The sequence below is a fragment of the Onychostoma macrolepis genome, chromosome 11, assembly GCF_012432095.1.
Source record: "Onychostoma macrolepis isolate SWU-2019 chromosome 11, ASM1243209v1, whole genome shotgun sequence".
NCBI classification, from domain to species: domain Eukaryota; kingdom Metazoa; phylum Chordata; class Actinopteri; order Cypriniformes; family Cyprinidae; genus Onychostoma; species Onychostoma macrolepis.
The window spans coordinates 10,289,096-10,315,760 of NC_081165.1; the positions used below are offsets into that span (position 1 = coordinate 10,289,096).

A 26,665-nucleotide genomic window follows, 5' to 3' on the forward strand; every position below is an offset into this window, starting at 1 on the left:
CTAATCGAAAATGACTAGTTAGCCCCATCACATATATGTTTTTCATCAAGTCTGTGGAAAAATATTTACATCGTAGCACTTCAATTTTCATGACATTCCTAACTTTTTTTATTTTATTTTTTTTAATTAATTTTCTAAGAAAGTATATGTTAAATAATGTAGTAGTTAATGTTCATAATACAAGTCATCATAAAATCGAGAATCGAGATGTGCCACTTTTTTTATACTGGGGATACTGGATTCTGTAACAATCTGTAGATTCAATTCTGTAAAGGATACTTGAGATATGCCTACTGTAAGCCCCAAGACAAGTCGAGGCAAGTCTCCAGGTAAGTTGCTGTGTGTAAACATTTCAGTGCTTAGTATACTAAATTAAACATATGCCTTAAAGGGATAGTTCACCCAAAAATTGAAAATTCTGTCATCATTTACTCACCCTCAAGTAGTTCCAAACCTGTATGAATGTCTTTGTTCTGCTGAACACAAAAGAAGATATTCTGAAGAATGTGGGAAACAGAGCATTTCTGGGGCACCATTGACTTCCATAGTATATTGTTTTCCCTACTATGGAAGTCAATGGTGCCCCAAAACAGCCTGGTTACAAACTTTCTTCAAAATATCTTCCTTTGTGTTCGGCAGAACAAAGAAATTCATACAGGTTTGGAACTACTTGAGGGTGTGTAAATAATGACAGAATTTTCATTTTTGGGTGAACTATCTCTTTAAGTGCGTGTTAGAACAAGAGTAAGAATTTGCTATGGTGAATTTCACATCAGTAGAGACTCGCTCTGATGAGACAAACCTTGTTTTTCAGAACTTGAATCATTTGGAAACCCCTTTTTATCATTAAACCAAACCACCAAAACAAAACAATGGCCAAATAATGAAGTACAAATATAGTCACTTTATTAAGGACTACAGAAAAGTATATCAGTTACATGCATGCAGGGTAAGGTGAGCAATGCTCATAAAATTACATCTAACCCCCCTGATAAACTAACACACAAGAGTATGACCGGGTTAGTAGTGCGTCAAATGTCTTAAACATCTGCTTGGAAAATCTTTTCAACTTATATTCTTCTTCGTAGACTATACAGAACAAAAAGACAGTTGTGTATATGGATGCCAATGTTTCTTTAATGCATCTTAATAAATCCAATTTTGCATTCATTTAGACTGTTCAACTGAAAGTTAGGCATCAATAATCGTTCTTTGCTTCGATTTACACGAAAGAACCAACATCGACAAAATGTTCTTGATTACAATAGTAGCTAAAGACCTAACTTCACAAAACATGACCCAAAAAATAGAACTAAAACTTACAAAGAGAGTTTTCTTGAACACTGATGAGAAAGGGGCGACTGAATAACTGAAATGCTTGCCTCTACAGAAAGACTGACTACAGGAACTTTAAATAATTGATTTTTTTCTTGATACACAACTGAGAACAGCTCCTTCTAGATGTTCTCATAACAGCGACCTGAATGAGCATCTTAACACAAACAGTAGCATTTCTACGCTATATCTTTATCTGTAATTTAAGAATATTGAACATAAATGCCTGTATTTGAATGGCAGAATAACTCTGAAGAGGTCCTATATTCATCAGAGGCCCCAAGACGAGGAGAACATGGAAGTTCCTACAAAAATAAGAGGAGAAAATAGCCAGTACTGCAGTCTACCGAGCTACAGTTGATCTTTTCAGCCATCGGCAAGCACGGGATTCATTTCCGGGCTCGGAGTGACTTGCGGGCGGCAGGTTTAGCCTTCACAGCTGATTCAGTTGCCTCCTTCTTAGCTGCCTTGGGCGACGGCCGTTTGGACCCCCTGCTTGTCATCTTTTTGGCTACTGGTGTTTTAGGTTTACTGGTCGGGGCAGCTTTCTTGACTGGTGTGGCTTTAACAGGCTCTGGTGCCTTTCTAGATGCGGTTTTGCTCGCAGATACTGGTTTCTTGGCTGGTGGAGGGGCTTTCTTGGCCGACGCAACTGATCTCTTTGAAGCAGGAGGTTTTCTGCTGACTGTTTTAGCCCTTTTATTTGGACGAGCCTTAGACGCAGATGTCCGGTTTGCACGCTGAGTCCTGTGGACAAGCAAAGTCACAGTCTAAACCAAGAGTCTCAAGGATATTCTGAACTGTAGATACAGTTTGCGATTTTTTCGCCCCTTTTTATCATCCACCGAGTGGAAGCCAGACAACACGCAAGGGTTATTATGCAGAGTTTCAAATCTCTAGAGCTGAGAATGATCACAAAGATAATATATCACACTGATACTGTTATGTGATGTACTTCACCTCTTTCTTCGAGGAGGCTCATCCTCTTCGGATTCCTCCTCTTCAGATTCCTGCTCTGACTCTTCTTCGGATTCTTCATCAGAATCGTCACCTCTCTTGCGTTTACCCTTCTGTTCCTCCTTCTGTTTAAGTTTCTTCATCATTTCTGGAAACAGAACTGCTGGGCTGCAGGAGGAGCAATAGAAAATGTGTTAATTCAAGTTCTCACGTTTATCACACTTCTATGACAAAATCGACAAACATCAAAAATTATCTAAAAAAAAATTAAATAAAAATTTGTAACTAAGAAACTCACCAAGTTCCCACTAAAACAATCCAATTTTTGTTGTGGCTGAATTGTTAAGAGTTAAAGGGATAGTTCACCCCAAAAAAATAAAAAATAAAACCTTGAAGACATGGTCTCAAAATAGTTCTGTACCACATTGGCATCCACTTTATAGACAAAAACAGCTGAAATACACTTCAAAATATCTTCTTTTATACTCCACAGAAGAAATAAAGTCACCAAGCTTTGAAATGACATGACAGTGAGTAAATGATGATAAAATGTTTATCTATTCGTTTAGACTAGAACTAATTATTTGTGGAGTTAAAAATGAACCTGCATTAAGGATTTCAAGTGTGAAAAGCCCATAAGGAAAGTTTAGGATATGTCTGCTTATTGCAGTGTTATTTTATTATCATTTATTTTAGTATGTATTAACTTTTTTCAAAACTTTTTTGTCATTTTTTAATTCATATTTCTATTTGGCTTAATTTATTTTATTTTAATCATTTAATGTTCATACAGGTTTTTCAAGTACTATATTTTATTTTATTTCATCTTTATTTCAATTCACATAAACAATTTTAGTTTTAGTTAACAGTAATAAACTGGCTTAGAATGAGCTGAACTTACCTCGGGTAATACGGATAGCTTAGTTGGTATGACCCACTGAGTCCATGACCAGAAATCTGCTCCATCCATCCCATCATTTTACACTTCTGCAAGGTTCGCTTCAGGTTTGACACTAGCCATAAGACAGAAAACATTCACAAAGATTCTGCATAACACATAAATTTGCAACAAGTACAAGGAGATATAAATGGTGGCTGTAATATAAACAAGGACAGATCAAGACAACTATTTATGTACCAATGTTCTTGAGAACAACTCATTTGAGAATAACAATTAGAAACAACCCCAAAACAAAGGCAAACTTAATTCAGTCCTCAGAGAGAAAACTCTCCCTTGGCTGCGACGAGTGAGGAGTTAGTGTACCGTACCGACAAAATAGTTGTTCTGCTCCTTCTGTCTCTCCACCAGGAATTTGCGCAGTATGGTGATGCTGCAGGTCTTGGGCTCATTCATGGCTGTGATGGCGGCCACTATGGCATCTTCCAGCAGTCCGCCACCCATAAGCACTTTATTCCCAGCTTTCTTCAACTGTCAAACGCAAATGCAGATTCTCATCAAACCTGCTTTTAGGTGATGAGCGATTCAGAAGGGTAACTAACCTGGAATGTTCCAGAAGCTCCCTTGCCAGTGATCTGCTCCAAGTAGCCCTTTTCCACAGATTTTTGCAGGCAGTTCTTCAACACATCAGGCCTTAAGAGAGATTTACAGAACAACCCAAATCTTACAATCTTTCAGGCAAGATGTACATACACAATTTCAATTTGTAATTAACTAATCATGACAAAATCTGCTATGTACTATGCACCATATGCAAATGTTCTGCATGTACACAGTAATACTTTTATTCAGCAAGGGTGCTTTAAATTAATAAAAAATATGAAAGTGACGTGACATGCTGCCTTCAAGTCCTCCTGGGATGTTCGTACTTACGAGTTGACAAGTCGTTATCACGACGTCGGGTGCATTCAAGTCACTTTGGTCGGAAAAAGATAGCGATTTAACTTTTCTACATAAAATTCAACTTTTTTTCTTAAAACTCTACATCTACAAAATATTGAATGAAGAATGTCCATCAGTATGTTTTTTCTTTTTTCTGTTTTTATTTAATTTATGAAGGTGATGTAAACTGAATAATTATATATTCTATTATAATTATACAATAATATAATATTGTGTATATGTAACTTGTATAGTTTTATTGTACATTACAAAAAAATTATCATTTTATTCATTTCAACAACTTTACCGACGCTGCATATCTTTAGTCTTTGGCTGCATCCATTGCATCCGACACGTTTTTTCACTGACACGCCCCCAACTCGGAAACTCGGGGCTTAAAGAAAATTTCGAATTTCCCACTCGTAATAATGACTTTGTGGTGGCGTTCATGTGCGTTCAACTCGTAAATACGATGTATCCGCAGTGTATGCAGTGTATGCAGTTTGCGCTCAGTGGATAATCTCCAAAATGGCGCTACGGTGACGCGGAGAGACACAGAGGAGACGAATTGTTGAAAAAAAGTCATTATTTTTATTTTCTTTGCGTACGAAAAGTATTCTCGTCGCTTCATAAAATTCAGATTGATCCACTGATGGAAGATGGACTATCCTGACGATGCTTTACATACTTTTCTGTACCTTGAGAGTGGTAATTACTTGGCAGTCAATGGGACAGTCACAAGCCTCCCGGTTTTCATCTAAATTATCTTAAATTCTGACCCTGGACCACAAAACCAGTCTTGCAAGTCGCTGGGGTATATTTGTAGGCAATAGCCAAAAATACACTGTATGGGTCAAAATTATAGATTTTTCTTTTATGCCAAAAACCATTAGGATATTAAGTAAAGATCATGTTCCATGAAGATATTTTGTAAATTTACTACTGTAAATATATCAAAACATCGTTTTTGATTCGTAATATGCATTGCTAAGAATTCATTTGGACAACTTTAAAGGCGATTTTCTCAATATTTTGATTTTTTTGCACCCTCAGATTCCAGATTTTCAAATAGCTGAAAATATTCAAATATTGTCCAATCCTAACAACATCGATGGAGAGCTTATTTATTCCAGCTTTCAGATGAAGTATAAATCTCAATTTTGAAAAATTGACACTTAAGACTGGTTTTGTGGTCCAGGGTCACATTTGTGTTCTGAAGACGAACGAAGCTTTTACGGGTTTGGAACGACGTGGGGGTAAGTGATTAATGACAAAATTTTGAATTTTGGGGTGGAGTAACCCTTTAAGTAAATACTCTCAAGTTCAAACTGTAGTCTAGTTAGAGAATGTTGCCCTAAAAACAAGTGAATATTGACCTGCTATCCACGTTGAGTTGTGGGAAGTGTTGCTCCAGGTACTTCTTGATCAGGATGTAGGAAGCCTCCTTGGGTTCACAGAGGCGGGTGATGATCAGAGGCAGAGACTCTCCCAGCGTCTCTTTTGTCCCGGCAGACCCAGCTGGCTTCTGCACAACATGACATCGACAAAATGACAGTTAAAAATGATGACAAACCATCAAAAAAGTACTCAACCTCATAGATCTCAGCAATAACAGCAATGCAGACAACAAACAAACGAAGTTTGGATACCTTCCCAATGGCAAAACTACCAGAGAAGCCTTTGCCTTTCAGCTGTGGGTGAAGACAACAAGACAATAAGACTTAGTCTGCATAAAACATTAGAAATATTCATGTATTGAATTGCAAATCACCTGTTTGACAGTGCCCTTCTCAACCATTCGCTTCAGAGCCCTCTTGTAGAGGTTTTTGGTCTTTTTGTCCATTTCCACAGATGGATATTTCTTCATGACATATTTCACAATGGTGATCGTTGAGGCACCACTCCGCTCTTTGCAACTCTGTAGGTAGAGAGTAAAGATGTACACATGAGATGGCAATTTTTTAATTCTTAGATTTCCAAAGAATAGAGTGCTGCAAGAATGAGTCCAAAAACTGAGCCAATGGAATAATCCTATTGGGTTTTTGTCGAAGGAACCATGCTGTTGCTAACTTCCACATTGGCCGACAAAAACACGTCATCACTGCTTATACTGGTGTACATATTGTAGTGAGTAAAAACCTACTTAGTCATATTCTGTCTAAATGGTAATGGAACAGTTAAATTCTGAACCAGACCTCAATTGCTTCTATGATGATTTCTTCAACTTTAGGCTGGGAAAGAGAGGTTGAAGCCATTTTGTTGGCGGAAATGGTCGCCCAAGCAGGAATCTTCTTTTTCACCTTTTTCCCTTTGTCATCTTCCTTGTCACTGCACCATTTGAGCGAAACAAATGCATAACATGCTTACTAAATAATTTTTTTAATTCAATAAACGAGTGGAAATCATCAAACGCTTAAAAAATACATTTCTTTTTTGTACAAAAGCCAGACTTACATTTTGGCTACAACTTCCTTGACTTTTTTCTTCTTGCTCTTCCCTTGTTCAGCTGCTGCTTCTTCAGATTTCTCACCCTCATTAGGCGTTTCTCCTTCATCTTTGGACTGCTCCTCACCATCAGCGGTCACCTCCTCCTCTTCAACTTCTTTCTTTTCCTCTGTGGTTTCAGGTTTAGCGGGTGCTGAATCTTTCTCTTTTTCCTTCTCCTTCTCACCTACAGATGCAGACCCTTCGGCAGGAGCATCTGTGGAATCGAAAACAATGAGATGCATGGAAATGTTCACACCACTTGTGCATTATTTTAGAAACTCTCCTGAAGCCATATGATTTCAGGAAAGAATTTCAGTGCACATTTGCCTGTATTCCAGTATTATTTCAGTGTATAATGACAGAATTCTCCTTATGTGACCTATGTGCCAGGTAAGGGGCAATACCTACCTCCCTCAGGGGCTTTTGCAGGGGGTGCATCCTCTTTGGGCGGGGCTGCAGCTGATCGGCGAATGGGCATGATTCTCACCTGCCAATAAATAAAGACTTTAAATATCTATACATATATCTATGTATATACATATATATATATATATATATATATATATACACACACACACACACACACACACACATACACATAATTTATTTCATTTCGAACATGTTGTATGCATCTAAACTGGGAATGCAATAAAAACATGTTGCATTGTTTATTACGTTATAATGCATTGCATTGTGGAGCCTGCAGATTTATTTAGAAAATTACAGGTTTTTAATGCAATGTTTTGGACACCTGAAATGAACGCCTATGACCTCTGGCCAGCAAAGGGAAGCTCGTGCATAGAAAAACACGTCGACAAACACGCGCTGGACATAAAGGCACAGCAAATTAACTTGAAAGGAGCAACAATCTCATTGTTTATCTGCTCCACATATTGTCTTTATTGATATTTGCAGCGAATAACGTGCACAAAGACACACCTGCACACGTTTTACCAGTGCACAGGAACTGAATTGCACGTAAAATCCAATATAATCGAAAATGGCCATTTTGTCCATTTTGCCCTGTACAGTAATGGCGCTGCGTTAGGCTGAAAATGGTAAATGAACGAGACTGCAGAGTCAAAAGATTTAATTAAACATACGCGCCTGCAGAACGTATAAAAGATTCTGTAAAATGAGGATGCACCATTTCAGAATGAGCGTTTTAAGGCATACCTTGATTTACTGGATTATCAGTTGAAAGAAACACTCCCTTCCTTTTTGGAATTCTCTGTTTACGTGCCCCTCCCCCCCTCATGCGTACGCATAGCGACGTACGTGTGCGCGCACGCGCGCGCGTGTCATGACCAGGTCGTCAGCGAAATTACTTTTTGTGCTTAAACACTAAATTATAAAAGACATTACAGAATGACTTGTTTATATAACATTTACTTAATGCTTTTGTCTCATTCTGTGTAACGGGCGAAAAGGGGATTGTTTATATAAATGATTTTTATATTTATTTATATATTAATAAAAACAACAAAACAATAAAAATGTTCAAAATACTATTTAACAAAGTAAAAATATCTTTCCTGTTTGGCTTGTTCATTCGTTATTTGCGAATTAAATCATTTATATGTCAACGCAAGATGGCAGTGTTGCCACTTGATGCATAGAATTAAACTTCATATTTCTATGATCTATCAGAGATATGTCTTTGTTGAACTGTCTTCACGCGTAGTACTTCTTATACACTTTTAAAATAAACTATAAAATAAACGTATTAAAAGCACATTGAAAATTAATAAAAAAGTATGATAATATAAGTTTTTTAGATCAATGTTGTTTTTAAACACCTTGGATAGCCTACCATGTGAATATTATGCTGCATGAATATGGAAATATGGAAGCTGACAACTATTTTGAATCACGTTTTTAAATAAAAGCTTTTAATTTATATTTAATTATGCTTTAAATTAAAAATAGTTTGAAAGAGGTGTTTAACCTTCAAAAATATAATTTATTTTCTTCAGAAGGTTCAACTTTATGAGCTATTTTGCATAATTCATTTTATGAGGATTGCAATAATTTATTTTAAATTAGGTTTTATATTGGTTTATATAATGAGGTATTACATAAAACTGATTAACTATACACTACTGAAATGTTCCAAAGTTTAGCTATACTGCAGGATACCAGTGCTATTTTAGTATCATTGAGATGCCATTATAGTTTTTATTAATATTTTGAATCAGTGTTTATTTTCATATTTCGTTTTTATTTAATTTTAGTTAAAGTTTTAGTCACATATTAATTTATAGTTCTACAATTTTTGTTTGACTTATTTTAGTAAATCAAATTAAAGTAAATTAAAATAACATGTTGCCTTGGGAATAACTGAAATAAAAAGTTTTTTAATATATTTAAAAAAAATGCTGTTAACATTTAATTTATTTTAAGAAATGATCATTATTATTATTATTATTATTCATTTTATTTTAGTTTCATTTTTAGTTGTACTTATTTCTATGATAACCCTGCAGGACACTGTGACATGTCATGTCCACTATTCATATGTCAGAAATTCTATGGTATTATCATTTGATATTATCACTGTTTTTAAAATGGTGATGTCGCAGTTGGTTTTGTATAAGAACGCAGAATAAATGTTTTGTTTTTGTTTTTTTCTGGTGCACAAGAGGAGATAAAGAGGAGACAGTCCAGAACACAACCTGTGGGGTTTCACGCAGTATTGAAACAGCACCCACACACTCTCTGTGTTTTTGAAGTTCAGCATGTAGCGTGTGGCCACAATCATCCACCCCTGCAAAAATACAAGACACAAAGCTTTTCCAGCTAAATGACTTTTCTATCAGCTTCCTAAACACACCTGGTCTCTGTGATGTTAGATTAATCGGGAATTTTTTTTTTTTTTTTTTTTTTTGTGTTTTCATTTGTGTTTGGTGCCTGGTTCCATAAAAGCAGTGAAATTACTATGTGGTTACCATGCCAACACAAACCTTCATCTTTTTAGAGAGATAGCCCACTGTTTCCTTGGAGACAAAAGTCCAAAGAAATTGGTGTACAAGTGGAGCTGTTTTAGATGTAATAGTATCAGAGCTAATGCTCTTTTGGCACCATTTATATCTCAGTCAGTATGTTATTCCTGGACTTCAATAACTGTCTGGTTCAGCTCAGCTACCAAATCTGACCTCAGAAGACTACAGAGGGTAGTCCGGACTGCTGAGCGAAGCCTTGGTACAACCCTCCCCCTACTCCAAGAACTGTACTTATCCAGAGTGAGCAAAAGGGCTGGCAAAATCACTCTGGACTCCTCACATCCAGCACATTCCCTCTTTAAACTGCTGCCATCTGGTCGACGCTACAGAGCTCTGAGCACCAGAACGGCCAGCACAGGAACAGTTTCTACCCTCAGGCAATCCATCTCATGAACACTTGACATTAAACGTGGAACACACAACACTATTATACATTATTTATTTATTCACCACACATACTTATTTTTTCATTTCAGACTTGTACACAAGTCTGCTATTTTGTACATTGCCTATTTGTCTATTATTCTTTTATTATCTGTGTCCTGTCCTGTCGCTGTCATTCTGTTGCACTGTGGAGCTTCTATCACTATAACAAATTCCTCGTATGTGTAGACATACCTGGCAGTAAAGCTCATTCTCATTCTGATTCTGACAAAATTGCATCTGTTCCGGTTGCTTTGCAGGGAAATGATAAATAGAAGGATCTCTGAACTAGACAGCATTTAAACAGCATAGCCCGGCGACATCAGTGTGTGCTTCATTAAATTTGTAGCACTTTCCACTTGAAACACTTAAAAATGAAGAATGAATGGTGAAAAAGACGTGCTTTGCAGTCATAAGGCATAAAAATAGTTCTGGCGCTCTTTGGACAAGGGATCCAAATTTAGTTCTTGGCTGTCAGTGAATCAGATTGACCCTTATGAAGGGTTTCTCAACTGCAGCCCATCAGTTTGAGGACTGAATTTAATAATCATAATGTGATAAAAGGTGTCATAATTTATGTTTAATCTATGCCTTGGATTGCAAAGTTGTTTTGTAAAAGGTGGTGCGTAACCTTTAGAAGTATTATTTATGTTATGTATTGTCGTCAGAAAGCTTAATTACATTATATTATGAAACAAAAAATAATAAATAGATAGATAGATAAAGATATATTTAACTTCTTATGTTTTGACTTGCAGCACATACTATGATCATTCTGGTGGATTAAGGTTGTGTTTGTATGAAAGGAAAGAACCAACGTGTATAGCAAATTTTCATAAATAAGACTGAATGGGTCATTCATACAATGCAGTAGATATTCATATCCCTTTATGAAGTAGCCTATGGGTAAAATGTTGGATTTACCATTTTTAAGTGAACATGGGGTTGAAAAACTTTCCTTGCCTAATTAAATGATTATTTGTCCAAATACTTTAGTTGAAGGACAGCGATAGTGTTGCTTCCTAGAAGACCGCAAGTCTGGACTGAATGAAAGTCAAAAGGAATAATGATGGTTTTGTATATTAGGGTAGTCCTTGTGTAATGAGGAGCATGGAGAAGCCAGCAGCCATTGAATGCTTATTTGCCTGCCATTTTGAATCCAGAACACTAATTGCACTAATTACAACAATTTTGTAATTTCAGTGATCTTCGGTTCTTCCTGGTTCACCCCTATTTGAGAGATCCTTCCTCAGCTGGGAAATAGCCTTAAATATGAGGAAACCTCCATTCAGAAGATTGATCCTGTTCAACATGCAGCAGATTTAGTTTTTAGGTTTGTATTTATTTAGGCCTATTATGATTATTCAGTTTGAGAAGCTGCGACACACAGATGGATAATGCTTGAGTCAAGAAAATATATGTATTGAACAAGCTGAAGGCAACAGATGCTTAACTGGGATATGAAAGGCTTTACACAAACATGGATAAATGAATGAATTACTGTACTGTAAGAAAAGTCTCCCTGCTGAGGCTGTAGGAAGGATGCATATGGTTGCAGACATAGGTTATGGTTGACAACTCCTACTTTTGACCACTAGATGTCGCCATTGAAGTGGTTTGCTCTTTCTTTGAGTTAATGTGCACCTAAGTTTATTGTCACCTATGTTTGGCTCTTTAAAGTCCACCGTTATACTCTGCAGTTTTTATACGCTCAGACTTTTTTTTCGGGTGAGTTTTGTCCTTTTGTCCTCTATGCTGTTCAGTTCTGCTTTGTAAGATTAGTTTCTTGTTTTTCTCTTCATTTCCTTTTGCAGCGTAATCATTGCCACTTCATTGACAATGAGTTATTGGTGGCTTGCCAGTGAACCAGAGGGCATCCAAGACTGATCATCCACTATGAAGAACCTTCTGGTCCTGACCTCCAAATCCACCCTATGAATGCCTGTTCAGATAAGAATAACCTATTGTCTGATTTCTTTTTGTTTCAGTTCTTTATCATTACTGTGAATCATTGCTTCAATGGTGTTTACGTCAAAGATTGTAATTCAGAAGTTTTGGTGCCATTAGACTTTAAAAATTTCCTCTACATTGTTGAATCCATCACAGCTCTGGCACAGTCGTTACTTTTAAATTGATTAACTACATCAATCACCTTTAGAAGATCCAGAACCTTATATACACGTTTAAAATCAAAGGTTCCAAAAGGGAGGTATTGGAAGCAACGCCATGGAAGGAACCCAATCGGAGTTCCAAAAAGAACCATTTTTGTCTTAGTTTGAAGAACATTTAAATAATCTGAAGAAGTTTTATATGTTTAAGGTTCTTCATGGAGTCATGAATGTCAACAAGGAACCTTTATTTTTAATAGTGTAGACCATGTGCTTGACTCTGATATAGTAACTCCATAAACCTCCCTCTGACAACCCTATGCTGTGTAAACATGCACTTTCAAAGCAAAATTCACCTCTATGACTTTGCCCAAACCAGACGCTACAAACTTAAGTTGATATCTCTGCAGCCGATGTGCTTGCATGCAGTATTTGCTTGTCTCGGTCCCATGCAAACAGAGATAATTGCGGACCAGCTGTGTGAGCAGGAGGCGGCCTGCGAGAGGACTCAGCTGTAGTGAGTATGCCACCATGCCAAAAGTCAGTGCCAGTCAGTCAGCTCTGTTTCAATTAGGCTTCAAAATAAGTTAATCTGATACAGGCCAGAGAGGACAGACTCGGCAAATACGCACTTTCACTTTGCCTACAGATCATTTAAGCTTAAGTAAATAGTTCAGTGTTTTCTAATGTAATCTGAGGATGACTTTACCAAGCACAGACCAAATAGGATTCTGGGCCGTACTACTTTTCCAGATTCTCACTTCTTGATTGGTCTTCGCTATGCAAGGTGTAACACAAGTTAAAAGAACAGTTTACCCCAAAATGAAAACATTTACTCACCGTCAGGCCATCCAAGATGTAGATGAGTTAGTTTCTTCACTGGAACAGATTTGGAGACATTTAGCAATACATCACTTGCTCACCTCCAGCTGCATGTTTGTAAGAAACAAATCCATTGTGTTTTAATTTTAAACATTGTTTCTTGCCAATCCATACTCCATAATAATGCCTTTTCAGCTTTTCTAAGATATTATTTGAAGTACTGGAGTGGTGTGGATTGCTTGTGGATTATTGTGATGTTTTTATCAGCTGTGTGGACTCTCATTTCTGACGGCACCCATTCACTGCAGAGAATCCACTGGTGAGCAAGTGATGTAATGCTAAATTTCTCCAAATCTGTTCTGATGAAGAAACAAAATCATCTATATCTTGGATGACCTGACGGTGAGTAAGTTTTCAGCAAATTTTCATTTTTGGGTGCTTACCAGTGCTTACAATCACTTATACTTGCTATAATTGGTGGCGCTTTCCATTATACGTAGTGTTGGGGATTTGAACAAAACCCTTAGTATTGAAGTTTGGCAGTAGTGTGCTTTACTTCTCTTAGTGAAGGTCCATTCAATCTGAGGACGTGACCTCCACATTCAGGGTTTTAAACTAGGATTGCCTTAAAGAACTTGCATGAACCCTTAATCTCTTCTGACCAACGTGGAAACCACTAGTCCATCTACACTAATGTGTAGACTAATGTTTACACAACACTACTGTTAAAAGAAGTCTCTTCTGCTCACCAAGGCCACATTTATTTGATGGTGAAATAACAGGTTAAAATAACTATTTTCTATTCAAATATATTTTAAATTATTCCTGTGATAGCAATCATTACTCCAGTCTTCGTTGTCACATGATTCTTCAGAAATCATTCTAATATGCTGATTTGCTACTCAAGAAAAATGTCTTATTATTATCAGTGTAAAGCACAGTTGTGCTGATTAATATTTTGTGTGGAATCCATGATGCACTTTTTCAGGATTCTTTGAGAAATACAAAAGTTAATAAGAACAGCATTTATTTGAAATCTTACTGACCCCACACTTCTGAACGGTAGTGTAAGTGAGTGGAAGAGCTTCAGAGAAAGAGCATCAAAGTATCCTCAGTCTGTTTTCAATGCAAGCAGATCTCTCAGTATTTTTCTCTGTTTCATTTTCCTTTATTCTTCTCATGCAGGTGAATATGAGATTTATGCTGTAGGGAATATAGCAGCCATCTATTAGTGCCACAGTCATAGTGTCTAGTGAAACAGCTTGGGATGGAGTCAAAATTAGTATTGATTTAACTGATTGATGATTTGAGCAGCCCTGCTTGGGTGTGAAATGACAATTTCGCCATCTAGATGAGAGGTCTGGTGACTTTGAATGAACGCGGTGCCTTGCTCTATTCACTGAGCTCGCATGTTCTCTTTCTTTCACAGCAAGCTTCTTGTTTTGCACAGGATCACACCAAAGAATCAGTTCCTTCTTTTTGCAGTATGGCTGTGGGTAAAATTTTTTAATATTTAACTTTCTCTGCTTCAAAGGCTTTCTTAACATCACACAATATTATGAGTGCTTCTGATGCACTAGTCCAGAGGTGACTGATGCAACCTCGACAATGACAATGTCTTCATCAGCCCAGGAGGGTGTGCCATTCAGGTCAAATTGAACAATGCTTTTTAAATTTCAATTAAATTGCTGAATTTGACTTTTGACTTAAAACATTTTATTTACTCAGATATTTGCCTGTGTGACAACTAGCCCTGGCCTTTTAAGTCTTTGAAATGTAGATTATTTAATGTAATGTTTTATTTTGTATTGTATATTTATAAATAAATAAATGTATGTTTGTATGATCACACAGATATTTGCTTGAGTGACAACTGGCCCTGGCCTTTTAAGTCTTTTACTTGGGAGCTTGGGAAATATAGATTATTTAATGTAATATTTTCTCCCGAATATATATATATATATATATATATGACCCTGGGCTACAAAAAGGGTAATTTTTTTTTTTTAAATGGATATTTATTTATTATAAATATACAATACGAAATATAAATTTATGTTTGGGAGAAGACATTGCATTAAATAATCTACACTTTCCAAGTTTCAAGTTTAGTAATTAATATTTTATTTTACATATATTAAAAACTAATGTTACAATTTAGTATAATTCAGTATTTGGCTTCATTCGATGTAGAGATGCTTATTCTTATAACACTTTAAAAATGGAGTGGATAAAAGTGGATCAAATCCAAACGTTGGGATCTTATCCACGAAAAGAAATAAAATGCCATTAAGAGCAACTTTTTTCATCATTAGAAGCCGTCAGTAATCGATGCATTTTTCCAAGGCTGGATTCTACAGGACTCTGTAGATCTAGGACACAAGCGCGTTCACGCCGCTCCCCCGCGCGTTCCCGGCTCTGCGCGTGCTCGGTCGAGCCCTTCCGCCGGGCGCACGCGCGCGCGCTCTGCTCAGGATGCTTGATTGTAGGTGATGATGGCGGAAGAGGAGCTGCGCTGAGTTTTCTCCCAGTTTTTTTTTTTTTTTAAATAGACCCCTATCAGACGCTCATCAGCAGATCTCGTCTTTCTCCTCCGTCTCACTCAGAGGGACTATGGGGAATGAAGCGAGCCTCGAAGGAGAGGGCCAGCCGGGGCAACCGGGAGGCGCTGTCCCCGCGGCTGGAGCCCCGGCTTCCATTTCAGCACCAGCGGGCGGCGGACAGCTCCACAAGCCGAGCAACGGAGCGCCTGCCGGGGGAACGGGCGCCGGACACGGCCCGCCGATGAACAGGTATGCCGAGTCATTTCAAACGCTTCTGAAGCGTCTATATTTCTGTGAATTAAATGCAATGCTTTGTGCTGCACGATACGAGTCTGTGGGGTCTAATCTTGTGCTTTTACATTTAAAACAACTAGTCACTTTTAGCCATATTCAGAATCGATCATTTATGTTTTTAACCGCCTTCATTTAGTTGCACTTCATACCCGATGTTTTACACCCAGTGGTATGCATTACCTAAACCTACTAAGCCAGTTGTCAGCTAAAAACCTCTACATGTGCATAAGATCAGGAATCAACTAAGATATGCCTGACTTATGGGGTTATTTGATCTCTGGCATACTGGATGCATAGATCTATTTATATATGAGCATGCATGTATATAAGCAGCCATATGAAAATATTTTGTTTTGGCGTGTTGTCTTATTGAGTGTATATTTTTCTATTCATTACAGACAGTCTGCACTGTTAGCCTTGCTCTGTCCCGAACCAAGCTACCTATGTTAGTTTCAGAGCTTTAATGGACATATGATATTGATGATCTGAATGCAGGATTGATATTACCAAATGCACATGTATTATCATATTTAGTGGTATATTAAAAGCATATGGGAATCTGGTGTCTGATTTGGTTAGTTACAGAGCGAGGAATGCACTGATATAATCTGATGCATGTCATACTCTTATTTAGTCATATAAACCTCAGTTTGCTTAGGTGTGATGTTTTAATAACACTGACTACAGTCACATGATGTGAAATTCATTGCTTTGGCAGCCACGCCTAACAGTGCTGATATCAAAATGCACTGGTACTAAAATATCACTGTAAAAGACACTTGAGAGATCCGAGAGTGCAAGCATGATAAAATGTTATAGCGTTAATTATTGATAAAATTTTGACGAGCATCCATGTGACTCATCTGTTACACGTGCAAGCGAACATCTTTCACTACCTCTCTCTCTACTCCTCCCCACCCCTCTCTCATCTCCCTCTACGTTCTTTAAATAATGTAATGTGTGAATTTCCTTGCACTCGAAAGATTTAGAATAATTCAAACTTTGTGATGCAGTTTATGCTGTTTGCAAATATACTAGCTGTCCTTCTCTGTCTGTGTTCATATTGTGTAGCAGTGATTCTCCAGCAGTTTTGCATCAGCACACAGATTTTACATTGCACTGGCAACCCAGAGCAGTAACAAAATTGTTTATTGTATAAAAAGTCTCTTGAATTACGATAGTTTGGTGCTCTTGGCAGCCAATAATTCATAGCACAAAGCACATTATGGTTGGCACAGACATTTATTGTTGTCTGGGTTGTATTTTCTTTTACATGGTGTAGTTTTCATCATGCTTTTTGGATGAGGGCTGGTCATGTATCTTGTGCGCAGCCTTTGACACCAGCAACAAAACATATAGAAAGTGTTTGTCTTTCATTGAAAAAGTTGATAAGTCTATTTATTTTCCTATTCTAAATATGCATGACTATTTGTTTAGTTTATTCTTTTTAGCATTGTTTTTTCCTGCAATCCACTGGTTGAAAAGCACAATTATACTATAAGTTGCTTATATAGATATAAATCTGCGTATAATAGATTTATTATGCTGTAAATGTTGATAGGATGCACAACCTTTGATGTCCGTGATATGGGAAACCTTTTCTCTTCCGTTGTAAAAGTTGATAGTTTTCCAGTCCTAAATATGCATATGGTTAGTTGCATTATATTATTTGCTCTTAGCATTTTTACCCCCAGCAACCCATTGGTTGAGACCCAATCTGAGAACTGATTGGATAATATTATCTGATTCTACAGTAACAGATGAATTTATGTCCTAATACTGTAAATTTTTATTGTCTACAGTAACAGATGAGTTTGTACCAAAAGACCTTAAGTTTTGATTGGATGCCCGACTTTTGACATCAACAACAAAACATATGGGAAATATTTTCTCTTTAAAGCTGATAAGCCTATTAAATGTCCAATCCTAAATATGGAAAATTATACAGTTAGTTGCATTTTTTTCCCCCCTGCAACCAATTGGTTGAGAATCACAGATAATCTAATATAATTGGGAAATAATAATGATTGGATACTTTAATTTGACTTGGGTCTACAGTACCAGATAAATTTGTGCCAAAATAATGTAAATTTCGATTGGATGCACAACCCTTGACGTGAACAACAAAACATGAGGAAAATGTTTTCTCTTCCGTTTTAAAAGCTGATTATTATTACAATTACAATTATACGGTTAGTTGCATTTTATTTGCTTAAAGCATTGTTTTCCCCTGCAGCCCACTGGTTGAACCATTCTTGTAGATCTGATAATATTATAATCTGACTTGCTTCTACAGTCACAGATGAATTTGTGTCCAAATACTGCAGTTTGTTTAAATGCACAACCTCTCACATCAACAACAATCTTTCATTGTAAGAGCTGATAAGCCTATTTATGATTATACGGTTCGTTGCTTTATATTTGTTGCTTTTAGCGTGGTTTTTCCTTGCAACCTACTGGTTGAGAACCATTGTGATACTAGATAATATGCTAGACGTCCTTGTCTTAGAAGTTAGGCTTGTTTTGCATCTTGCAAAAGTGCATCTCAATTGTTTTGAAATGTAGAAACACCGTGTATCCAACCTGAAACATTGATTTACAATGCAATGATGCAAATGAAATGTATTTGTTGCAGGTGGGTGACCTAGCTGTCGGCTTGTTTATAGTCAGGTATCTCACAGTAAGACTATATTCTTGATGTCAGCATTTCTCTATGGTCTGATTGGTATGTTCATGAGCTAAAGTTGAATCTGCTTGGACGCGTGAAATGCACAGATGCATTTGTACAGCAGTAATGTTACTGCTGCACGTACTGGCTGTCTGTCTGTGTATGACCGGCATCATTAAAACTCATGAACTGGGTGTGTAGTAGCAGTCGTAGCCTTGCGTGAGTGTTTGAGGGAAAAACAAACCCATGGAGGATATTACAACCTGGGCAGGGGAAACATTTGTTTTTCTCATGGGCAATTCTGAGACTCTTTTGTTTTTTTTCTTCTTGCGTACGTCTCATGTTTGTATTGATGTACTGAAATGTCCAGATTTTTCTGTAAAATGTCACCCGTCATACACACGCATGGTGTGGGAAATGGTTGAATCTTGACAGAGTGCTGTTATGTCTTATGTACCATATCAAGGCACTTCATCATTCACTGGTAAAGTGTGTGAGATGCCTACAGATGAGACAAGACATTGTGCTAATATCCTCATGGGTTTCTTTCACTCCAAAATCTCTTAAAACTGCTGTCAAAGTTTGATGTTTGCTGAAGCAGATCTTTAAAATCATTTCACAACATTGCGGTTGGTTTTGTGAACTGAAAGCAGCAATATTGGGGAGTAACTTACTAGAAGTGGTAACATTACTAACTTTTTTAGTGCTGTCACAGTTTTTTTTTTTGTAAAATAATGTACATTTCTAGTAACAAACTGCCAATCAAATGTTTGCTCGAATTGCCTGGGGTTTCTGACTTCATTGTAGTGAGTCATTTAATTTGGATGGTTCAGTTTAATGAATTGGTTCTAAAGATGATTCATTTGAGTGAGTCAGTCGTGTTCCTGGAACTCCCTGTGCAACATTAAAAAAAAAAAAATATATATATATATATATATATATATAGTTTTGGTTACACTTTATTTAGATAGTCCACTTTAGACATTCTACTAACTATAAGTAATTTTGTAACTACATGTCAACTACATGTCAACTAATTCTCATTAATTTGCAACTACATGTGTACTAACTCGCAGTAGGTTGGTTTTGGGTTAGTAGAATAAGTTGACATATACTTGCAAAGTTTATCATACTCAGTATGTTGTATGTTGTGGACCCATCAAAATAAAGTGTTAGAAGATATTAAGCAGACAGTCTACTAATACTCTAATGACTGCTAGTTGACATTTTAGTTGTAGTTGCAAAGTTACTTACTGTTAGTAGAATGTCTGAAGTGGACTATCGAAATAAATGCTGTAATGCTGTAACTAAGCACTGTTATGCTTTGGATTCATCTTGAAATATATTTTAAGATGCAATTTATTCCTGTGATGGTAAATATCAATGTGTTATGGTTTAGTCTTTTGTAAGAAACGTATGATTAAAGTTTGTTAATCTCCCGTTCACTTTTACTTTGTTTGAATGTTTGCTGTTTCACATTTCAATTGTCACATGATCCTTTAAAAGTCATTCTGATATGCTGATTTGCTATTCAGTTCAATAATTAATATTCAATAAATAATAATAAAAAATAATATTCAATAAACATTTCTTCTTATTATCAATTTTGTTGAAAAAATTGTGCTGATTAATATTTTTGTGTAATCCATGATATATATATATATTTCAAAATTATTTGATGAATGGAAAGTTCAAAATAACAGCATTACTTTAAAATAGAAATATTTTGCAACATTATAAACATCTTTACTGTCACTTTTGATCAATCTAATGTGTCCTTGCTTAATAAAAGTATTAATTTCTTTAAAAAAAACTAGTGTAAAGTATGCAATATTTACTTTCAGTTTAAGTGTATTAACAAATTGTTTGCTGTTATTTATATATTTATTGCAACTGTATACCAGATAAATGTTGCTCTTTTTGACTGAATTATTATAATTTAGATAAGTGAAAAGAAATAGCCCCCTTACATATAATTGACTTTTTTTTTAAGCTTTAGTGAAGTTAAAGGGTTAGTTCACCTAAAAATTAAAATTACCCCATGTTTTACTCACCCTCATGGCATCCTAGGTGTATATGACTTTCTTCTTTCAGACAAATCCAATCATAGTTATATTAAAAATGATCCTTGCTCTTGCGAGCGTTAGAATGGCAGTAGGCGGGTGTTTTTTTCAACAGTCCAAAAGACGTCAAATAAAGCGCATCCATCCATAATAAAACGTGCATCACACGGTTCCGGGGGATGAATAAAGGCCTCCAGTAGTGAATCGATGCATTTTTGTAAGAAAAATATCCATATTTAAAATGTTATAAACACTTTTCTCTCACTTCCGCTTACTGTTGTAGGTGGAAGACATTCCGGGCGGATGGCGTAGGACGTATGCATTTCGCACGCGCCAATGATTAGTGACGAAAACGGAAGTGCGACGGAAGAATTATGAATTAGAAGTACAAAATGAGGATTTGTAAAGAAAAATGTTGGAGGATTTCAATATAAGCCAAGAGAAGACTGTTTTTTTTTTTTGCTAAAGTAAGGAAACTTTGCTTCCTTTGCTCCTGTAAACAAACTCGCGAGACTAGCATATCTCAAGAGGTGCGCGCATGCGACGCATACGTCCTACGTCATCCGCCCGAACTGCTTCCGCATATGACAGATGGCGGAAATGAGAGAAAAAATGTTTATAATGTTTTAAATACTGATATTCTTCCTACAAAAACACATCGATTCGCTACAGGAGGCCTTTATTCACCCCCCGGAGCTCTGTGAGGCACATTTTATCACGGATGTGCGTGCTTTATTTGACTATATTTGGACTGTTGAAAAAAACACCTGCCTACTGCCATTCTAACGCCTGGAAGAGCAAGGTTAATCTTTAACATAACTCCGAATGGATTTGTCTGAAAGAAGAAAGTCTTACACACCTAGGATGCCTTGAGGGTGAGTAAAACATGGGCTAATTTTCATTTTGGGGTGAACTAACCCTTTATCTACTTTTTCTAAAGAATAGTTTGACTGTCTGAACTAGTTTTCAATTGAGTAACTTGAAGTTTCAAAGATCTACAGTTTTAATGCTTTCCCAGCACCTATAAGCGGTCTTGAGTTTTCTTATTATTGTATTCAAGCTTTAAAATAAGAATGTTAAATTGAATTATGTAGTTTCCCGAATCCAATCACATGGGGAAGCATGTGAAAGCGACAGCCTGAAAGAAGTTTCAGAATCGACATGTTTGAGAATTTTCATGGCACAAACTCAGAATGTGTTCTTTTGACTGACGGCCAAAATGAGGAACCAGAAGCTATTAGTGTGTTTGTATGGACTTTCCAAGGGAGTGTGTAGGTGTTGTTTGTGCTATTAGTGAAACATGGATGAAGAGAAAGACAGGAGGGATGAGGGAGATGGATGGAGAGACAGAACACTATCCGGCACTTTATTTCCCAGCAGATGGAATAGGAACGTCGCTGTCTTAGCCGCCAAACATCACCCTCATAAAAGGGCTCTGAATTGTAATGACACAGAAATCTAATAAATGTTCTCCATGAGCCTGTGGCATTCTTTTAGCGTTCTCTTTACACTCCCGCTCAGTGTCTTTAAACCGTTTCATTTATTAAGGCTTGGAAGGAAACACAGATAGAATATAGCCATGCACCCTGGCCCACAAGTCGAAAGGCCAATTTTAAAAAGGTTAACGCCAAATCTTCCCATTTTAGACCTCTTTCATCATATGACACTTAATCTTTAGTTGTTCATTGTTCCCCTGGCCTTCAGACCTTACTGTTCCAGCACAACGTCTTCATTGCAAGTCTCTATAGTGGTAATAGTGGTCTGTATCACAGTAAAGTACAGTATAGGCTAGTGTTGTCAAAAGACCTGGTACTTCGGTACCAAGTCGGTACTAAAAAAATGAAAATGTCACGGTACCAGGTTTTTTTAAGTACCGGTGGTACCGAGTACCCGGTCAACCCGGTTCTTGACGCGTACGGCCCTATGATTTCCGCTATGCAGAAAACGCGGACGGAATCTCGGAATCCAGTTATAAAAACGGAATTGACAGTTTAGCACGAAATGTCACGGAATTTGTCAAAGTTTGGATGAATTCATGAAAAGTAGGCCATTACACTTAAATCAAATCGCGACAGACTAGTATCTGTAAATATTAAGCCGCAAAAGTCAGTTCAAATATGAATCCCGCGCGGTTTATTTATTTAATTTTTTTTTAATACACACACTGAAGCGCGCGTGACGCTCGCAGTGATTTCAGCATCTGCCGTCTCAATGAGGACATAAATACATAAACAACATCTACAGAACTGCTCTAAGAGTCACTTCACGAGCATTTTACTGTTTCATTGAGTAAAACCAGCATCATATCATATAGCTACACACAGAAATTTAAAGGTATTCACGGCAACCCGTCAAAATAAACGTTTATCTTAAAGACATTGTGCCAGAAATATATTACTATTATTTAGTAGAATGTATGTGATACTATTACTACTGTTGAAAAAAAATTAATAAATATTTATTTTTAAAGAAATCACACAATATTTCTTCCATATTTTAATTTGAATAGTAAATCCCCTTTATTTACCCAAAAAATAAAATGTGTTTAAATTTAATTAATTAAAAGACAAATCAAATTTGGGTGAAACTTGTTTACTGTTTTTCATACTTTTATTACTTGCGGAAAAACTTGAAACACAATTTTCATACATTTTATTTTTGTTTGACTTTATTATTAAAAATAGTGTGTTTTTTTAATTAGCTTGTGGTACTGAAATTGGTACCGAGAACCGTGGGTTTTCACTGATATCGGTACCAAATACTGACATTTTGGTACCGTGACAACACTAGTATAGGCATACAGGACTCCACACTAAAACATAGTGCTCAATTCTAGAGTATAGTACACTATATAGCAGATCAGGAGTATTCCTGATTCATTACAAGTTAATCTCAGTTGACAGCTGTTGTCCCTAGTGAAAAATACATAATTTAAATTTGTGCTGTCAAACGATTAATCGCGATTAATCGCATCCAAAATAATCGTTTTTGTTTACATAATATGTGTGTGCACTGTGTATAGTTATTATGTAGGCCTATATATAAATACACACACATGCATGTATATATTTAGGAAAAATATGTTATGTTTATACATTTAAAATATTTATATATATATATGAGTTATATTAATATAAATGTATACATGGAAATACATGGAAATATTTTCAGAATATATACTTTGTGCATGTATTTATATATAAATATACACAGTATACACACATATATTATGTAAGTAAAAACTTTTATTTTGGATGCGATTAATCGCGATTAATCATTTGACAGCACTAATTAAAATGCATTTAAAACACATTTATTTCATGCTAAGTATACTACAAATACACTGAACTGGTATTCTGTTATTCTATTAATTCTGCTAAATTGGAACAACTAATTTTGTACTAAATGCACTTTAATTATGTGGAAGTAGTGCTGAAGTCCAACTAAAGATATACTGAAGTATATTTGATTTGTGCTAAAGTAGAACTATTGCAAGTATACTTCAGATACACCTTAAATATCTATCATTTAAAGACCAATATTATCCAAAGATCATACAATCCTCATCAATAATGACATTAAAACACATTTTAGGCTTAATATTAAGAAATGTGTATTGTACACAAGTAGTAATTGAGTTTAATTATAATTTTTATAATTAAAATTTTTATGTCAGTAAGCTACATGTCAGTATATATGTTAATAGATTACTATACTTACTATGAAATAAATGTATTTTGAATATTACTTTGTTACTACGGGTGGCATAATGTTGGTTACACATACACACATATATAAAATGTTGAAATCATCAATTTTATAGTCATTTAGGGCTGTTTGGGTTCATGTTGTTGAGTTATGTGAATATAGCAGTCGACATTTACTCCCGACATCTGAGCCGCTGAAGACGCAGAGGATTAAGGTTACTTTCGTTTTGAAGGGAATGTGCCGATCCCGATCTGCCTAAATGTGTTTATGTCCACGTGAATCATTCGTGATCCAGCTTCATCTACAGAAGAAGTGAGTATAAGGGGTTTTTATGAATCTTTTCAAATCACCTTTTCTAATAATGTGCTAGTTAGCAAGTTTCGCGGCTGAAGTTTACAGTCTGCTCGTCACCCCACGGAAGAGAGGGGTGGGGTCAGCAGAGCTCATTAGCATTTAAAGCAACATGGACTAAAAAACAGCTTGCTGAAAACAGAGCTGATTTTGACAGGGTAAAAAAGGTGCTTTTTACACTACCATTGAGAAATTTTAACCAAAGTATGTTATAGACTTTTCATTAAGACCATAAAGAATCATATCAACTTGTGGAAAATGGGCATCCGATGACCCCTTATAAGAAAAGAAGGGACAAATGGAAATGAATTGTATGGTTATCAACATTATGCCACAGATGATTCCAATTTGAGCTTAACTTGAACGCTTGCATTCTTTTAACACCATGCAGTATAGGACTCACTCCACAAAGAAGTATATAGATATAGTATAAAGTGCAGTATTCCTCACAGGACTGTATCTAGAGCGAGAGGAGACATGAATTCAGTTTGTCAGTCTTCACCCATGCCTGTTCTTCTCATGTGGCGCTGACTCCCACTGGTTTTGTACTCTCCTTCTGTCACTCTGTGACTCATCAGAGGTGTTAACACAGGCTCTGTGCAGTAGAGAGAGGAGTGAAGGGGACTGCTCAGCACTACAGATCCAAATTAATCTGATCCAGCAGACATGGCTGTCTAAGGCTGCTGTTAGCCCCTTTACGGAGTGCAGCATCACAGTAAATGCTCACTTCTGTCTGGGAAACACTTTAAGCCCTTTGTACATGCGATTGTGCCCAATTTAGCATTGTATTTAGAGCGCTAGGATTAAAATATTGTCATACTGCATATAGATCTGATGATAATAAATAAATGAATAATGAAAGAAATATAAGACAGCTTCATGTGACAAAAATGAGCTTTGCATCACAGAATAAATTAAATTTTAAAATAAATTAATATAGAAAACACTTTCTCTATAGCCGTTCTTGGCATACAATGATTACCTGCATCGAGACACAGAGTAGAAATTGCTAATCAGTGCTCCATTATGTTTTCTGCATTCAGGAATAATTACCTGAGCACTAGATAATTATAAGGAGTACATGGTTCAGTTAATGAGACAATCAATCATAGCAGACACGATAACTCTTTGATTAAGCACAAGTTATGGTGTATCGAGACGCTCTGTCAGTAACCATGGCCAAAATTTATATTTGTAAACTATTAGTGATAGACATGTCTCAAGGGTGTGTTAGCAAACAGTGTTATAGACTGTATCCCTGTTTGTTTAGTGTGCTATGGGGTCTGTAAGAGAAGTCTATTTGATCAGAAATACAGTAAAGGCAGTAATATTTTTGAAATATTATTTAGAAGGTTATGTAGTTGTGTAGCTGTCCTGAATCTGACTTTTGACTATGGACATTACAGTTAGCTTGGTTTAGCATTAAGTGCATTTAGCCTCTAGCTGTTTGGTTCACTGTCAACTTTTTATTGAATGAACTATTGTGGTATTGTATAGCTTTCTCTGTTCAGACTAGGCCTCAGGATTTCAGTTAAGATAAACTCAATGCATACTGATATTAGCAATACCTCAGAGTGTAGAGGATGCATCATTTTTCTTATTTGAATAAATATATAGCGATAATGAAATGCCCTCAGCAGAAAACGATCAACCGTGTGATGAAAATTATTTGAAGTATATCAGTGTGTTTATTTCTACCACAGAGAATATATCCTAAAGCATGTGTATACGTTGTATGTTATTTAAAACTACTATCTCAGTGATTCTTCTTGAACAACAGTGAGATTAACAAATTAATTATTTTGTTTTATCTTATTTATTTTATTATTTTCAGAAACCTCAATTTGAACTCAAATATTTCTTATTCAGTTAGAACAAAATTAGAATTAGCAGCTTCTTAATATTTTTGCATGGCCACAGTAAACATAATTTACTTCTGTTTATGTCTCCTAAAAAATTTGGTGGAAACCCTTGTATTGCTTTTGTTTTGTTTTCAGGAATCTATATGTGAACTCAAATATTTCTTATTAAATTCTTCCTGGAACAAAAAACGCAAGATTAGCT

General features: G+C 36.2%; 2 protein-coding genes across 2 annotated transcripts in view; one reads left to right on the plus strand and one right to left on the minus strand.

The window, feature by feature from the left end:
• Window positions 1-884: 884 nt before the first annotated feature.
• Window positions 885-7,927, minus strand: hp1bp3 (heterochromatin protein 1, binding protein 3). Its single transcript, XM_058792436.1, has 12 exons — window positions 7,796-7,927; window positions 7,028-7,106; window positions 6,587-6,833; window positions 6,328-6,460; window positions 5,904-6,050; window positions 5,782-5,823; window positions 5,509-5,657; window positions 3,793-3,883; window positions 3,562-3,721; window positions 3,194-3,305; window positions 2,296-2,460; window positions 885-2,082 (listed from the first exon to the last, which is right to left on the minus strand). The coding sequence occupies exons 2-12, from the start codon at window positions 7,095-7,097 to the stop codon at window positions 1,725-1,727; spliced, it is 1,674 nt and encodes a 557-aa protein (XP_058648419.1). The 5' UTR covers window positions 7,098-7,106; window positions 7,796-7,927; the 3' UTR covers window positions 885-1,724.
• Window positions 7,928-15,442: 7,515 nt separating this feature from the next.
• The window catches only part of bsnb (bassoon (presynaptic cytomatrix protein) b), a 98,604-nt gene continuing 87,381 nt past the window's right edge, over window positions 15,443-26,665 (plus strand). Inside the window, 1 exon segment of the mRNA XM_058791672.1 lies at window positions 15,443-15,766. Within this exon segment, the coding sequence (XP_058647655.1) occupies window positions 15,588-15,766 (179 nt within the window). The 5' untranslated portion in view covers window positions 15,443-15,587.